General features: G+C 37.0%; 1 protein-coding gene across 1 annotated transcript in view; it reads left to right on the top strand.

Moving 5' to 3' along the window:
* TM9SF3 (transmembrane 9 superfamily member 3) overlaps positions 1–17,396 on the top strand; it is a 47,498-nt gene that overhangs the window by 14,522 nt on the left and 15,580 nt on the right. Inside the window, exons 3-9 of the mRNA XM_082054358.1 lie at positions 236–358; positions 4,808–4,968; positions 7,768–7,845; positions 8,745–8,876; positions 9,366–9,532; positions 11,947–12,041; positions 13,987–14,117. Of these exons, the coding sequence (XP_081910484.1) occupies positions 236–358; positions 4,808–4,968; positions 7,768–7,845; positions 8,745–8,876; positions 9,366–9,532; positions 11,947–12,041; positions 13,987–14,117 (887 nt within the window). The remainder of the gene's footprint in view (positions 1–235; positions 359–4,807; positions 4,969–7,767; positions 7,846–8,744; positions 8,877–9,365; positions 9,533–11,946; positions 12,042–13,986; positions 14,118–17,396) is intronic.

Here is a 17,396-nt window from a genome sequence, read left to right as displayed (position 1 = left end):
AGACCTTTCCTTTCCAGTCTGTGGGAAGCTTCTGCATGTGGAAGGGTGGAATTACAAGAACAATCACATAATTGCTTTAATGGTTCCTTTTCAAATGTCGTTTTTTGTTACCTACTTGAGGACAACAGAGAGGGGTTAAAGACTCCAGCAATGTCCTTTCCTCCATTTGCTTGGTTTGCCTTTGCTTTGAGCCAGCTCATTAATAAATCATTAATTGTGCTTTATATTTTTGCAGACGATGTCATGCAGACTACGTACTGTGAAATTGACTTGGACAAAGGCAGAAGAGATGCATTTGTGTATGCTATTAAAAATCACTATTGGTACCAGATGTATATTGATGACTTGCCAATATGGGGTGAGTGATATTGTGCACAAACAACTTGATTACAACTACAGGAGGCCTGTCCTAGGGGGTTTCCCAGAGTCATTTAATGACTAAGCTTCATTACAATAATCTCACAAGTATGTAGAACTCATGTAACCAAACAGTACAACTAAGTTAGGGGATTGTTGCATTGAAAGAACAGTTGGATGGCTTGTACTGGTAAAATACAAAAAAAAAAAAATACAAGGTCTTATGTTTCCTAAGCACTGATGTAATAATACCAGGTTTTTAGGGTTAAATTATATTAAATATTCAAGTGGTAATCAGATAGGTCAAATATAAGGTCCGTGTTCTTGTGTTCTTGAATAACAGTTTTTGTAAAACTCAGTGTTTTAGCTTTATTTTGCTAGTTCTCGGGTTTATTAATAATGCAAGAGTTGTTTGATTTACTTTTGTGGTAAATTAGTGGCTTTTAAACAGTTTTGCATGTGCACTCTGCGGTTATACAAAGTAGCTTTATTTTATTTGTTCTTATACGGTTTTTAAAATTGCTCTTGCTGAATATTAATTTTGGCTTAGATGTACTTGTGTCACAAACCAAAATTTGTGTGTCCTTATTGCCATTGTCTCCTAAGCTCTGTGTTTTTTGTCACCCCCTTGTAACCTGTGATCACATACCTTGTAAAGACTGCTCTGCAGATTGCATTTTTCACTGATAGCAATCAGCCAAACTTCCCAAGCCCTAATCTCCTTTTTGTAGATGTAAACTGAGGGGAAAGGAAAAGCACCACAAAATGCTCTGTTAAGGTAAGGTCTTTGTTGCCTGTCTTTGCCTGTGTTCTGAGAAGGATGCAAAAAAAAATCTGAAATAAAGAAAACCCTACAACACCTACAAAAATAAAGTTCATGACAGAAGTTCTTTGATAGATAGTGTGTTGTATGATGTTACTCATCATTCATTCACTCTGACAATGGCTGTTTTTTAGCTCTTTCTTGTAATTGTTTTTAGAAAGCAGCTAGCTGTTGAAATACGAGCCCCAGCCAGAAGCCGCAGTGTTTTATTTGTTTATCTGTTATTTAGGAAGTCTCTTGCTTTTTTTGATGTATCTGTTTTGAAGAGATAACATTATAATGCCTGACAGGAGAAGTACTTGTATATCATATTCTTTTCAGCTGACTTGCTCAGTGTGTGTAACAGGTCTGTGGCAGGGCTTGGAGTAGACCTGAATTAATCTGTGTGGCCTTTACTGTACTTCTTGTGCAATTGCTGCTAGGCTTTATAAAGCATCCACGAGTGACAGTTGCTACAATATTTTTTATGTTTCTGGCCTTTCAGCAAAAGATCAATGAATGATTTTACTAGACTAGTGGCAGCTCTGTAGGCTTCAGACTGCCCAAGCGTGACGGATGCTAACCTGACTTCTTTGGACTCTTGTGTGACTAGCAAGTTTTCAGGACTGATTTTTCTCATCTTATTTTGGAACATTTTTTTTCCCACCTCAAATACTGAAGAACAAATATACTTACTAAATCTTCTATACACTGACTAAATTTTATGCTCTCTGCTGAAAAATCTGTGATTCTAGTGTTTTTAATGTTCTTCAGTAGTACGCTTTGTATGCACAAGAAGCCACTCCTAGTGCTACAGCTAACAAACATGCAGAATCTAGATACCATCTTTGTATGACATTAGGAAGCTGGTTTTGATTTTTGTTTGGGACCAGGAACTCAAGTTGTGACGCTTAAAAGATGACTGCAACATTGTAAGTGGTGGCGGTTTTATGCAAGGATATAATCTGACATCAGGTGTGAATGCAAGCAGTGCTGACGATTTGGGTCTGTATCTCCTGAGGGCTGTGTAAAACCAGCAGGTCTGCAGATTGGTCCATTGATATTATCCTGTCTTTTATTCCAAAAAAATTAACTGGTTTTTGATGGATGACTGACAAAGGAGCGGATGCACCCGAACTGATCAGAAGGGTTCATCTGCAAGCCTGAACAAGTCGTTCTGAACTTTGCGTTCCACGTGCAGTTTAGAAACTATGCATATGGCTTATCTGCATTAATTTTGGTTTTGCTGAGTTTCTTTCAACAACAGGAATATTTCAGGTTCTGAGTGCTGCCTAAAACTCAGAACCTGAAATATTCCTATTGTTGCTGCTCACTGAATAGTTTTTATTATAAATAACTTCTGTTATGAATACGGCGTGAGTGATGCCGTACACGTGGCTCCTCCAGCTTGTCAGTGTCTTTGACTGTATTATATAGACTTGCCTAGTACCATGTAATGTGGCAGCAGAGGTACTAAGGAAAACTAATCTCTTTTCCTTGATTGTCATTGCATAGCTCTTAATTTCAGTAACTGTAATGAAAAACATTAGGACTGCTTAAAATACGTGGGAGTAAGAACTTTAGTTATTATGATGGCATCTCTGAAATACTCTGAATACTGAGAAGGTTTGGTGTGTGGTTGGTTTTTGTTTGTTTTAAGATAGTGTTCAGAACAGGTTCCCCTAAGCTTGCATTAAAAATATCTTGTGCTGAAATGGCTTTTTTTTAAATTCCCTTTTAATATGTGTAGGCTATCATGTTGATCTACTTCATTCAAATTACCTTTCCTGAGAACCCTACTAGCCAGCATGTATTGTATGTATACACCCAGTCAGTCCACTATTACTTTTCCTTGTTGATTTGTGTCTTGTAGCTGGATTAAACCAAAATGTTGTTTCCTAAATGTAAATGCCTAGAGTCCATTTTTTGTGCTATCAAAAGAAAGTAAGTATTCTCTGAAGAGCTTAACAGAAAAGGATTCAGAGAGTGTTCATGTTTGCTGAGAATTCTAGGCAACTTCTATTTAATTCAGTTCTTAAAGCAGACCACTCACTCCTCTGGGTTCATCCAGGTGGATTTGTGTCACTCCTGTCTCCTGGGGAACTTTAGTTGTGTTCTTCATAGTTTTTCACCTTGGTAAGGCTAACTGCTATAAAAGTCATATGCACAACCATTAATATTTGAAATTCTCCTTAGGAAGTCCTCAAAATACTCAGTAAGGAGAACTCTCTTTTCAGTAAAGACTGGGCATAAAATAACTGCTGATAACTAGAGGTAATGACTTCAGGCTGCTGTTTGAGGGCTTTGGAAGGTTTACACTTTACTTTCTGACCTTAAAATGCAACCAGATCTTTTAAAGTGTATTCAGATAAAACTATTCAATTTTCCATTTTTTCCTGAATTGCTGTTCTACAGTGGAGTGGGTAGGCTTGACTATCTTTGTTTCAGGACATCTCCCTAAGTATATGGAGCACTGTGTTAGTTCTGTCCTTCACGCAGTGATTGATCAGAATGTCCTTTAAGCTGTCTAGAGATCTGTATTGTCATGGTTTTGGATTCTGCCCTGGGAACAGATGGTGTGCCAGGTGCTGGGCTGTATGGTATAGGCACAAACTGGTGTGTGTTTCATGGGGATGGCAAATACAAGGCAATCCTGACAAATGAGCGTGAGTAGAAAACATGACACAAAAATACCACCTTGAATATGAAAAAGCACAGGTAATCCACAGGTGCCATTCCTTCATATACCTACTGTTTCGTGATAAACTGTTCCATATCCTTCACTTGTTCTCCCACTCCACCCCACCTTTGTATCTCTGGAGTGCTGCTTTTGTTGCAGCTTTCCATCTTGTATGTGATCTTTGGTATGATGTTCTTGATGTTAAAGATGATGCATGTTGCCTGTGAACTTGGTGACTCCTAGAGTTGACTTTTTTTTTGTTTTCAGCATAGTACATTCTCTGGGATTTTTCTGTAGTACATTAAACATTTTGCAGAGAAGTCAGAATTTAATGATGGCTAATATCAAGTTCACTGGAGTTCTGATGCTCCAGAAGCATCTGAGAAGCTTTCCATGTTGCTGGTGATCAAAATCTTCAAGTAAATGATAATTTTCTGAATTTTTTAGTGCAAGTAACAGAGGGAAGTAGTCAAAAACTGCCATTCTTGGCAAGCATTGGAAATGTGTGCAAATGAGAGCGAAAAGTGTGTTGGAGAGTCAACTAATGAGGAATACAGGCAAAGTAAAATTTTTAAGAGGAAGAAAAATGTGTGAAGGGGTAGATGTGAGACGGGAAAATAGAGAGGTTGGGGCTAAGCTGTGTTCATGGAAATTAAATCTGTATTCAGCTAGTTGTTTACCTGGTAAGAATTCCAAATAAAACTAGAGGAACTGTTGTTGTGTCTTCTGTTTCTTCTGCAATGTTTGGAGCTCCGTGCTTTTTTCTTTTAATGTCATTACAAAATGCTTCTTGCAGATACCTGTATTACAGTTAAAAAGCAGAGCGTAAGGTCTGCCATGTTCTCTTTACTGTAGTTATGTTGCTTTTATTAGCTAGCAAAATTATTGTAATGCCTATTTAAAAAAATAATTACAGAATATTTGAAAAGCAAACCTGTAATAGATGCTTACACTTGTTTCCTGTGCAGGTATTGTTGGAGAAGCCGATGAAAATGGAGAAGATTATTACCTTTGGACTTATAAAAAACTTGAAATTGGTTACAATGGGAATAGAATTGTAGATGTCAATCTGACCAGTGAAGGAAAGGTGAAATTGGTACCAAACACAAAAATCCAGATGTCATATTCAGTAAGTAATTTGGTGATGCATCTGTAATAAGAAACTCTACACGGTGAAATAGCTCAAAAATACGTACTTGTACACCTGCTACTATGTATTAATATGTGAGGCTATATTAGAGGAAGATGCATCTTCACTTCTTCAAATATTTGTTTTTCATTACTGAAAAACCTTGATAGGTTTATTAAGAAGAAATGTAAACTGTTGATTTTTGAAACATGTCAAACAAACTAAAGCTGGTGTGATCTACAGAGAAGTGTTCTGGTTGGAATGGAAGATATCCTAAGAGGTATGGAGACTAGGATCCCCCAGTAGGTAGACATTTTCTTTATGTTTGGAGCTCTGACATTTGCATCATAGATTTGCACTGGATTCTGAGCTAGGACCAAGATCCACAGTAAGCCTTTGTACTTTGCAGGCAGTTAGTATCAAAGCTTATTTTGCTTTTGTGATTCCAGTAGAAATTTGTCTTATTTATATAACCTTATTAGTAAGTTTTTTTTCTGAAGCTCTCTGCTATTATATTGAATTGCTATGTTAAAAGGTAATGAATAAACAGTGTTTGCTGATCTGAGATAATGACTTCAATTTTTCAGTTTTTGTCCGTATTTATTTGCTGTTACTTAAATCTGTAATGGTTCATTTCTCGTGCTCACCACATTTGTATACTGAAACTAGTTCTTAATGCATTGCTTTTCTACAGTGTTTTAGCAGTAGGTGTCAGCATAAGACTTTATTTCAAAGGGTATTCTTGCCACTATTACATTTATCTCGAGCTGAATAAGTTGTATAGTTTGAAGTGCAGATAACTGGTTTTTATCTGTGCTTTCTAGAATTACTCTTACAGAAATCCCCTATTTTTACTCCAAAATTGATCTTAGAAACCTTGGGTTTTTTTATTTAAAATTCCACCAGCTTTATGAAGTCCATTTGCTCTGTGAATTTTGAGGTGGACAGCACTGAGTAGCTGCCAGTAATGGAAATAACATTAGCCGTTCCCTTAAAATACTTTTAGCATATGGTGCTTAAGATTTACATTTCCAATTCTGTTGGCACCACTGGGCAATCGTTGGGCTGGCACGTGTGGGGTGTTTAATTCACAGATTGTCTCTGGTTGGCCTGTTCTATGCAGCGCTTCTTAGTGGCAGATGCTCTATAAAAGAAATATATCTGCTTTCACCATTGTTTTAAGCTATTAATGTTTTGAGGTACTAATCTTGAACAAGACTAATTTGAGTTGAAGAACAGGAATATTACCTCAAAGTTAGTAATACCTGAGTCTTGGGGTTTTTAATCTGTCTCAAGACTGATGAGTGATAGGGGTATTCCATCGACATTTATGCGCTTCTATACTGAATAAGAGAACATCTGCTGGAAAGGATAATTCCTTGTCATGTATTTTTAAAAGATATGCACAAGGGACTGCATTTTTTTTCAAGATCGCTAAAAATCCTAATATTTCCTAATCTTTGCATGCCTTTGAAGAAATTTTAGTGTAGATTTGTGTTTAATTTCTGAAACTGCATTTAAAAATGAAAACTAACACAGCCTTGCAAATATTGTGAGAAATACTTTGTGCTATCGTATTAGCACTGTATAGGTCATTAATATGATTAAATCTTCCAAATCCAAAGCAAATCCTCTGTGCAGCTAGTGGAGTAACCAACAGCAGCAATATGCTGCTAATCTCTGATAGTATGGCCATAAATATGTACTTTTCCAGCTGTTTTTGGAGTTACTTGTTAGCAATTGGAAGTGTCTAGATTGCACAATCCCATGGTGTTGCTGATTTTAGACTGCAGCTTTTAAAATTTTGGTGTCTGGCTTTTAGGGTCCAGCTTGATTCCTTTTACCCAGTTCCCTTCCAGGCAGCTTGTATCTCAGTCTATGCCCATTTCTTTCCTGTTGGCATCTGGTTTAAATCTGCTTTCATATCTTCAAATTTCCCTCACTTCTGCTAGACTGCATCTTTTTTCTTGGGCACAGTACTCAGCGAATTTAGGTAAAGGTGATTTCACTGAACACCAGTCTGAGTGCGTGGCAGCAAACCAGATCTCAGCTGCCATTGCAAGGGCAGATGAAGCGGGTGTTGTCATCGCTCAGTGAACACCAGTATTGTTCTCCACAAGCTTCTTTTTATACAACACAACACCTGGAAATGTTGAGAAAAGGGAGTGTGCTGTCAGAAAAAAAAAAAAAAAAAAAAAAAAAAGAAAAATTCCACTGCTTTCTAGCATGTCATTCTTGAACATATTTAAACATGCCTTCTTTCTCTAACCTCTGTTCTGAAATCTTGGGCAAATTTGGGAGGATTTTTTCAGCAGTTTTGCCCACTGTGGAAAATAAAACACATTTAAATAAAACACATTTGAACTGTTCATTTGGCAAAACTGAAAAATAAGGTCATTTGATGGATTTTGGTTTTGGCATCTTTATTATGAGTATCTTAATGAACTCCTATAATAATCAAAAGGGTTTGTTTTATTTGACAACTAGAAGTTTGCTTCTTTGGTTAGTCTGACAGAGACAGTGAGAGCTGGAGCAGCGCAAGACTGATTTGTCCTTGTTCTTAAACATAAGCATAAATAAGATTAGATCTGTGAGACAAGGTGACTGATGTCCATTCTGTGTCTGGTCTGTGGATATCAGTCTTGATGAACATCAGTCCATTGTTTTTGCCAAAACCTCAATTCATATTGAAGAAAACATCTTAAGTGGCAGATTTTTAAAATGTTTGGGGTTTCTGCATGTGAGTATAGCTGGACATATTATTATGAGCTTTTCAAGTGTAAATTTTTCTGTGTTCAGGTGAAATGGAAGAAATCGGATGTGAAGTTTGAAGACCGATTTGACAAGTATCTTGACCCATCTTTCTTTCAGCACAGAGTATGTATTCTTCTAAGACAACCTTATAAAAGACAAATTCAAAATGGTTGCTTTAGTTCAGAAGATGTCTTGGAATTTTTGGATGATATCTTTGAATTTGTGGATGTCCCAGGTGTTCTGGGACAATAAGGCAGGCAGGTCTAGGACTGTAGGTTTTAAGTGATAGTTTTCTTGTTCAAATAGGGTGGCTCCAGTTTTTAGAGTGCTTCAGTTAAGTGTCTGCAGGCAAGCTTCAAGCCTGCAGCAAATACAAGGCAGTTCAAGTAAATATATTGACACGATTGGAAGCAATCGAGTTTCAGGGACACAACTGTGCAGCAGTTGGTCATATGTATACGTTTTGCTGCCGTAAATGCAAAGCAAAAAGCATAAGCCTAAACTAATTGGTGATATCAATTGTGATGGTTTAAACCTGGGGTTGTAATCTCTTTAGTAGTACACTGAGCTATACTTCTTTCTGAAATTAGAGGTTTTGGGTTCTGTTTGGAGCTCCATGAAAGCCAGAAGATTTACTTGTCAGAGGCAAAATAATGCTGTGCACGTGGTGCTGCCTTTGGCTTTTTGACTGTGGGCATCTCTTTTACCACTTAAAGCTCTCTGCTGGGAAGGCAGCAGTGCATGTGTCTCCTTGCCTTTACCTGGGCAGCATGCACAGCCAGTCCTTCAAACTTTGCTGGCACTTACCTAAGCTGGGATAACTTTGTAATGAGCAAGCTTGGCTGTTGAAAAGTTTTGTGTATGCTGTTTCACAAGCCAGTTTTAGTGGGGCTTTCTACAAATTAAGTGTTACTTAGCAGGACAGCTTGTCAGCACTAGCTAGGCAATGATTTATCCTTATTGGAACAAATTTGAAACACATTTACAGTTCTAAACCTTAGGGATGTGTTTTCTTTTTATAGATTCACTGGTTTTCAATTTTCAATTCTTTTATGATGGTGATCTTTCTGGTTGGCCTAGTGTCTATGATATTAATGAGAACTTTACGAAAAGATTATGCAAGATACAGCAAGGAGGAAGAAATGGATGATATGGTAAGATCTGCATTCACACTTTTAATTCTCTTTTTTAAGGCTTATTGCTTTTGTATATTTATTGTGTTAGCAGCTCTGAATGGCTTTTTTCAATAAGACAGAAAACTGCACTATGTGTGTCTTGAAAGCTTTACTGGTTTTCGTGCTCCTAGGTTGCAACCCAGAATTCTGTCTGTAGTCACTGTGTTAATATTCATATCCACACTTAGGTTAAACGAGGTCCATCTGGGTGTGTAATAGAAGCCTGTGTATATTCTTAAACACTTCAGGGATGGGGGGAATCTGATTCATGCATTCAGGTAGTAATTTTTGTTGTCTTCATAAGCATCTGAAAAGTAAACTTTTGTCCTAGATTTGATGCATTCAGGAGGGAAGACATATTTGCACTTTAAGTTGTTTTAATAAATCAAACCTTTAATTTATGCCTAGCATGTGTGTTTGTCATTAGTTGTCATGACTAGACTTAAAATTTTTTGTTGTTGTTCCTAGGACAGAGATCTAGGTGATGAGTACGGGTGGAAGCAGGTCCATGGAGATGTTTTTAGACCATCCAGTCATCCTCTAATATTTTCATCGCTTATTGGTTCTGGTTGTCAAATTTTTGCTGTGTCTCTTATAGTCATTGTTGTTGCAATGATAGAAGATTTATACACAGAGTAAGTGTAATTGTGCCATGCCTTCCACAAAAGAATGTCTAAAGCAACAAAATTGTTACAAGAATGAATGTTCAAATTGGCCTGGAAAAAAATGTTTGAGAGTCTTTAGCAAATGATCAGATGTAGTATTTGGAAGGGTTCTTTTAAGTTGTAATGAAACTTTGTCCTACTCTTGTCATGTGAGTTGGTTTCCTTTAATTTTACTGTTTCAATGCTTGCTTTTTTCATAATTTATTATGAAACTGTAGTTTGTTCTGCAGCATCATGGGTAGATTATGTGGGAAATAAATGTGAAAAGGTACATATTTCACTTATTTCACTTCTGGTTTCATCTGGAGTGATAAGATACTGCTGTATTTCTTACCTTCTTTTCCTCCCTTTGTCTTGTAAAGACTGAAGTATCTGTCTCTGTAGAGATTATATTTTGGATACTGGGGAAATATGTACATATTTTTTTACAAGTTCTTTGTTTTAAGCAATGGCCTAAATGTCGAATCTCTGTTCTATTTTCCCTTGCGTATCATCTCTAACTATTGATTTTAACGAGTTGTAGTACTTCTCCTGTGCCACTAGAGGGAACTATTGAGTTTGAATCTGGTTGCATTTTAGTGGTGTGTTTAAAAAGCCACTGTGTAGTACCAGTATCTTGGCATATTTCCATTTTTCGTATGGTATTATTCCCCCTTTATGCCCCATGGTTACATTTCTGGAGAGACTTACATACACATTTTAATTGTATAGCATGTCAGCCCTTGAAGGGAGGGAATGAAACCATTTCAGAATGCTTGTGCACCGTAGGGAAGCTGTAAGTTAGTAATAGCAAATGTAAAACGTGTCAGAACAGTAATTTTAAAAAATATATGTGCACTTAGTCTTTTATTGTAATAGGCCTTTATATCACTTTCAAAGTGAATTTAATTCTGGGTGTGTAAGGAACAGTTCACTACATCTGGTGCAGAGAATTCTTATGTTTAGGAAAATAGTGATGTGAGTGATAAAGGCTGTGAATCAGCATTACAAGATTGATGTCCTGTCAGTGTTCTTCAAGTCTGTTAAAAGTCTTGGGGATCATGTAGACGATGCCAACTAAAAGTGTCTCGGTCATGTCAGCAATTTATTATTAATACCAGTTGGTGTTTTGAGATCCCTTCCATTAGAATATTTTAAACATAAGTGAGTAAGTTCAAATATAAGAAATCTTTATAGTTTTAGATTGACTTTGGCTGGTCACTTTATAGGCAATCTGGATTTACATGGGTCACTGTGGACTGTGCATGGTTTTCTGTTTTTTTTGTGTGTTTCTAAATTGGCTTTAGTTAGGGCAACTGTTAAAATTGATTTTCCTCTAACAAGTAACTTTCTAAAATGTAACTACTGCTTATTATTTTTAAGAAGCAGTTGTTAGCGTAACGCTCCTTCAGTGTATGTGACCAGCAGGTATATTTGCTTAGTTCAGTCCATCCAGTCGTGGAAGCTGGTTGTACTAAGGATCACTTTCGTGAGTAGAGCAGGTATCCAGGAATGGTACATCAAAAGCCAAAACACCAAAAGTCTAGAATCTTTTGGAAGAACTAATTTGAAGATAGTACAGCAAACTGGCTGAAAACCTTCCGCTGTTTTTTTTCTATCGAAGAGTAGCAGAGGGACATGGGGAAACAGCTGTATCGTTAATAACATTTATATCTGGCTATTCTTAGATAGGATTTTTTTTTTAAATGTATTTGGAGATGGCTTTTGTGATTTAAAATTATTAGCTTTGCCAGTAACATTTCAGAAAAATTATGCCAAAATGAGTGCTCTCAACATTTAATGAGATGGTAATTTTAAAATCACTAAACTCTTCTGGCTGGACTACTCCATGCTGATTTGTGGCTTCATTATAGTATTTATAATTTCTAAATCAGTTTTCTAATTTTCTGTAAGATTAACACTTTCGATTTTAAAAGTTTAATTTCTGAGGGATGGCAGAAACATAATTCACAATCTTAGAGTATTTTTGTTAATACTGGCCTTTTTGTTAAGCAAAGAGTACCTTTTATCTGCAGCAGTTAAATCTTACACTTAACATATGTGATGTAAATAGTGCAGTTCTTTATACACTAGGTACACACATAGAAATGTTAGAGGATTTTGATCAGAGGTGAGATTTTTGTACTGCAGTGAAAATAAATGCATGTTAGCAAAAAGGTAGTATGTTGCAATTCCTTCTCCCAGATTGAATTAGACTTGGCCAGAAGCTTTGAATACAAACAGTTCTCATTCTTATGCAGATTTTACAATTTAAGCACTGTAAAATTTTTACTTACCTAAAAATATTAAATAACTGCTTCTGCTAAATGTACATATTATACTGTAATCTTTTGCTCTAATACTGTGGGGTTTTTTTTCATTTATCAAAAAATCACTTCCTGTAGGAGAGGATCAATGCTTAGTACAGCTATATTCGTTTATGCTGCAACATCGCCAGTGAATGGATATTTTGGAGGAAGCCTTTATGCTAGACAAGGAGGTAAATTGTTTTCATTTTTCAGCATTTCCATTACATTGTTAAATGGAGAAATTATTATTTACTGACTTTCACCAATACAGAAGTATCCTCGTGGAGTTAGGTCATTCAGATGGAATCCATTCAATTCTTAATAAACAGAAAATACTTTGAGCATATTTAACTTTCCTATTATTTTCTATTTAGTATGGGCTGCATATTCTAAAGAAAGATACCCGAGGTCTCTGGTTAATTTGAAAGTAATGAGAGCTAAAAGAATGTTAACAGTGGTATCTTACGAATTACTTGTTATACTCTTGTATATAATGGTTTGGCTCATGACATCCAGAGAGTTTAATAGTCTCTTCCTCGTCTGTAACATGCTGTCAAGCAGCTCATGTCGTCTTGTCGAGATGACTCCTACATAGCCCTGCTCTATAGGTACCAGGAGGATTACGTTTACTAGCACAGAAAGGATGAGTATGCAGTACTTACTAGACCATGAAATGTGGATGAGGAAAACTGTTTATAGCATGTTTTAAAGAAGGTTATTCTGCTTTTCAGTATGTGATCTGCTTTACACTTGGCAGATTAAAAATTAGTATCAGCAGAGAGCAGAAGCCCAGTAAAATTGACATAACAGGTTTGGACAGGCTGTCTTCAAGTGCTCCGCACTATGCCTCTGAGTTATGACCAGTTATATCCTGGCAGACTGCTAGCTTTATCCATTCCCTATGCTGCAATAAAAGAGTAATCGATATCTATTATCCTCTACAGTGCTTTAGGAAAAATAGTTTTGTTAAGTTCGCCAAAGAAAATTTGTATCTTTTGAGCACAGCATACTTGCTAGTATTCAGTCTCAACTGCACTCTAATCTACTCTGAGTTTGGAGGTGAGATGTTTCTTTTCATGTGTTTTGTGTATAAACCTAGTGATTTGTAGAAAAACAGGCCTAGGTATGTTAGGTTTGCTGTTCTAAAATGTACTGTGCTCTATAGTTGAGCCAGATTTGCCTTTTTTTTTTTTCTTTTTCCTGCAGATCCAATACACGTCAAACTGTGAAATGCTGATTATGTTGTCTCATGGTGAAAATACATATGACTGTCTTGAAAAGCATGTGCTAGTTTTCTGACTTTTTTATTTAGTGCATATTACAGATGCATCTATGGTGTATTAAATTTAAATATAGAATCACAGAATTGTTTTGGTAGGAATAGACAGTGTGTAAGAATATAGGAAGTAAAAAGAATACAGACAGTGAAAATTCTTGAAGAATTTTTTTGAGCTCCTCAGGGAGCTCTGCTAACAAGTGTTGTTGTTCCCTTTATGTCTGAGGTTTAGCATTCACTTTCTTTCTACCTTTTCTGCTCTTGAAGATATCAGAGTTCAGTTTTGCTGTACATTAAATGCTGTGGCATTTTGCTTTATGCCAGGGATAGCTGATTCCTTACTGCATCCTGAATGTCTGGAGCCAGCTTACTTGGGTCAGGACAGCCTGGAGCAGGTGCTGCCTTAGGGCAGCTGCGGTGCTGAGTTGTCCCAGGAGCAGCGCTGGGCTCCCGAGTACTCTCGGGGTGTGAGCAGGCTCGGCACAGGGCCAGCTCTGCTATCTCGGTCTCTGCTGAGCTGCGGCTCACATACACACTCGTGTTTCAAATCCTGGTTTCTTTGGCCAGCTTAGTCAGCATATGCTGCTCTGCAGCCAAAACGTTCTCACGCTATATCCCTTTTCCTGTCTTTTCACCTGGCCTTGTAAATTGATTAACGTGCCGCATATTGTGAACTGCCAGGAGTCAAATGAAACTGTAGTTAACTTTTGGCTCTTGTATTGATGTATTATATGGTTACCAATTTTTCACCTTTTTGTGGAAGAAGTAGTCAAAACCTAAATTCTGGAGAGCTTGTTGGTACAATGTATTTTGTGTAAAGAGTTATCTCACCAGTCCCATTGGAATGTCGCTTTTTACAGGAAGACGATGGATAAAGCAGATGTTCATTGGGGCCTTCCTTATTCCAGCAATGGTGTGTGGAACTGCCTTTTTCATTAACTTCATTGCCATCTATTATCATGCTTCAAGAGCTATACCCTTTGGAACCATGGTGAGTCATTTTACTGGAGAGTTTAAACACCACTATAGACACAGGAAAACTACCTTTTAGTCTAAATACAATTGTGAGTCATAGCTTTAGCTGCCTAGTTAGAAATTTATTCTGGAGGGTTTTAAGGTGCTTCAAGTATAAATCATTTTAGTCACAATAGCAACAGCTGGTGGATGCCAAGAGGCTTCTCTCTGCTTAAAATGGTGCTGCTGCTTTGTATTCAATCTTATAGCAACATGGGAAGTTAGCAACTTGAATTTGCTTCTGGATGGCCAATGCAAACTGGTTATAAGCTCAAATGCAACACAGAAGGGTTCCAAGTGAAAGCTACTTCCAAATCATTGCAGTCAAGCAGAAAAAATAAAAATAAAAGATCAGCCAACAAGGTGAGATGAGAAATCCTGAGGAGATCTGACTTTATGAAAACAAATCTCTGTTTTCACTTTCTGAAGTGGTATTTAATATCCAGTTATGCTCTTGTGTCTGTGTATTAACTGTATCACTTGAAAAAGAATGCTGGTTGGATTACTTTCTCATTTAATCATGATGACTTTTGTTGTTTCTTGTGGCTTTTGTGAGGATTTCGTTTGTTGTCATGGCCCTTTCAAGTAACCTCAAATAACCCTGTGAATACAATGTAGGAAATAATCACTTAGCACTTCAACAGAATTTTTCTTTGAGCTTGCAAGGGGTAGTATTTGAGAGCAGATTTTTTTTTTTTAATGCACCATAAAATTGCTTTTTCTATTTTTATGCAGTAGCACTGTTAACTTTAAATGTCTTGAAACAGGAAGGCTTGTTTTCTTTTCTAGAGCTGTAGCAAATCTTAGAATTTAACCACTTTATAGCTCCCTTGCATATCAGTTTTCGTGATACATTAAACTGTTCTTAGTTTAAATCTACAACATAGTGAAGCCTAATATCACAAGTTCTGTCTTAAAAATTGTATTATTTGGGATATTATCAAATTAATTATGTGGCTGAAAATACTTCTTAAGAAGACATTGTTAATGAATGAATGTGGTAGAAATCACAAATGGTAATAAAAAGAGAGACCATTCTCAGTTTCAGGCAAGGGTTTTCAATAGTTTTCTCCTGATGGAGGAGCCATTATTTGGCATGTACATTGCTGGTTCTAGTCACCTCTTTTTCAGTATTTTCAATTAATGCCTAAATACCAACTTTTTGCATTAAATTTGTTGCTATAATACCACTAAATATAACATCAAGTTAAATATGTTTATAAACTGTTCATTTAATTTTTCTGGTTTTCTTCTTCCAGAAAATAGCTTAAAATCTTTGGATATATTTGTATTAGTTAGTCAGTGCCCCAAAAGAATATTGTAGTGTTTGTTTGTTTGTTTGTTTTTCCTAAGCTAGTAGCCAAATACAATACTGTCAGGAAAGTATACAATATTGATCTTTGATATGTGCAAATAGGCTTCACTGCTGAGCAAGCAATTTATAAAATCACATTTCTCACTTGTATTGCCATTTGGAAGTCAGGGAGTTCCAACTGTGCTGAAGTTTGTCTTGTAAATCTGTTCAGCTGGTTTATATTTTAAGATCATGGAAATCTGCAAGAGCAAAAGGGAGTATAAATCTTCAGGGGTCACTTAATCAGGATGTTAGGACTCTCTATACACAGTGATTTTAATGATCTCAAGGTTTTATGAATGTGTTCAAATCATTGACTGTGGCAATAAACCTTCACGGGAGTTAGCAGACTTTTAGTAGGAGCAGGTTATGAATCGGAAACTTCATCAGAATAAGCAACGCTCTAATGATTTCAAATCAACTAATGAAGCTGGTTTGTAGAAGGAAATGAAATTGTTTGAAATTACTGTGTTATGCTTCAGGTTGAAGTCCCTGGGAAGCCCTCTGGTTTTACAGATAAGGTACCTTTATGTCTTTCCACCCCTTTTTTCAGCGTAAAGAAGCTTCCAGAATTCTCTAGTGGAAACTTGCTGCTGCTGCCTCCTTGGGAAAATAAAACCTCTGCCATCTAAGTGTATTAGAACACAGAAAGTACTTCCTTTACACTGGTGTGTCTTGAAACCACCCTCCTTGATTTAAATTGCTGGCAAGAATTACCACCTCTTCTTGACTACTGTAAATCTGGAAAAAGCAGAACCCAAGTTGCTGAAGAAAGTCTCTGAGCTAAAAGGTTGCTAAGAGACTGTGGTTAAATATGACATCCTGTACTTTGTCCATTTCGTGTTGCCACTGCCCCATGAACCGCTAGGTAGTCTCCTCTCGCTGTCTTAATTTGTCCCTCCAGGCAGATTTTTTTCTCTGCAATGTAGGCAAGGGCAGCTGATGGTGCCAAAGCCAAGACATCCAAGCTAACGCACAGTTGCTGCATTTTTGATCTGCCTGGTGTCTGGTCATCCACACTTTGTCTTGAAATGCTCAAATTGATTGGGCTCTTCAGGACCTTCTTACACCTCGCAATCTTTGCAGTCTGTGTTGAAATTAAAAGCCTCGCTCACCTTATATAATTCATTCCTGATGCCTGGGATCTCGAAGATGTGGCAGGGACTGAGAAAATCCGAAGCTTGCTTCTCAAATCATTCTTCAGTCTTGGGACTCTGCCTTTAGCCCTTTTGGACATACATGCAAACCATCTTACCTAAACTGTGACAAACCTTCTCTAGTGAAATGCACCATGAGCCTGAACAAAGGCTCAATCTCTTCATGGGATATCTTTCAGCTGCCCTTCCCTTCAAACTGCGATACGGAATGCGACAGATTTTATTCAAAATGAGAGCTTTTTGAAACTTAATGGTTTAAAGCTTTCAGCTCCCTAAGCCTATGGAGGAGTTATAAAAGTCTGGGATTTTTCTCTCATCTCTTCACCTGTATAGAAATGCAGTGGGTGCTGTTCAAATCTTTTCTTCTTTTGGAGCCCAGATTTGATTTTGGGAGGTATTTTGTTTATTGTATCGTCTTACTGGTGAACACTGAAGGGTCCTGAAGGTGTACACCGTGGCTTACCTTCTGTTGATGTTTGTCAGTCTTTTCACTGTATATATCAACCATCATTCTATTTTGTTGGTTTTTAATTATATGCAAAAAAGGAGCATGGAACAATTAAAAAGAATTCTAAATAATGGCAAGTGAAGTGACCTCTCCATATATATTTGTGAGTGCAGTGGTAGTTCTGTGCAGAAATACTTACGAAGTAATGCGGAATTTCTGCAGAGTACAGCATGATTGAATTTGAAGGGACCGTCTTAATTCTTGCATTTCATAAGTTGTGACTGCTTACCTTGTTCT

Source organism: Streptopelia decaocto (genome assembly GCF_964273445.1).
Source record: "Streptopelia decaocto genome assembly, chromosome: 5".
Taxonomy (NCBI): domain Eukaryota; kingdom Metazoa; phylum Chordata; class Aves; order Columbiformes; family Columbidae; genus Streptopelia; species Streptopelia decaocto.
Note: the sequence above shows the minus strand (reverse complement) of the source record. Positions and strands in the feature narration are given on the sequence as shown.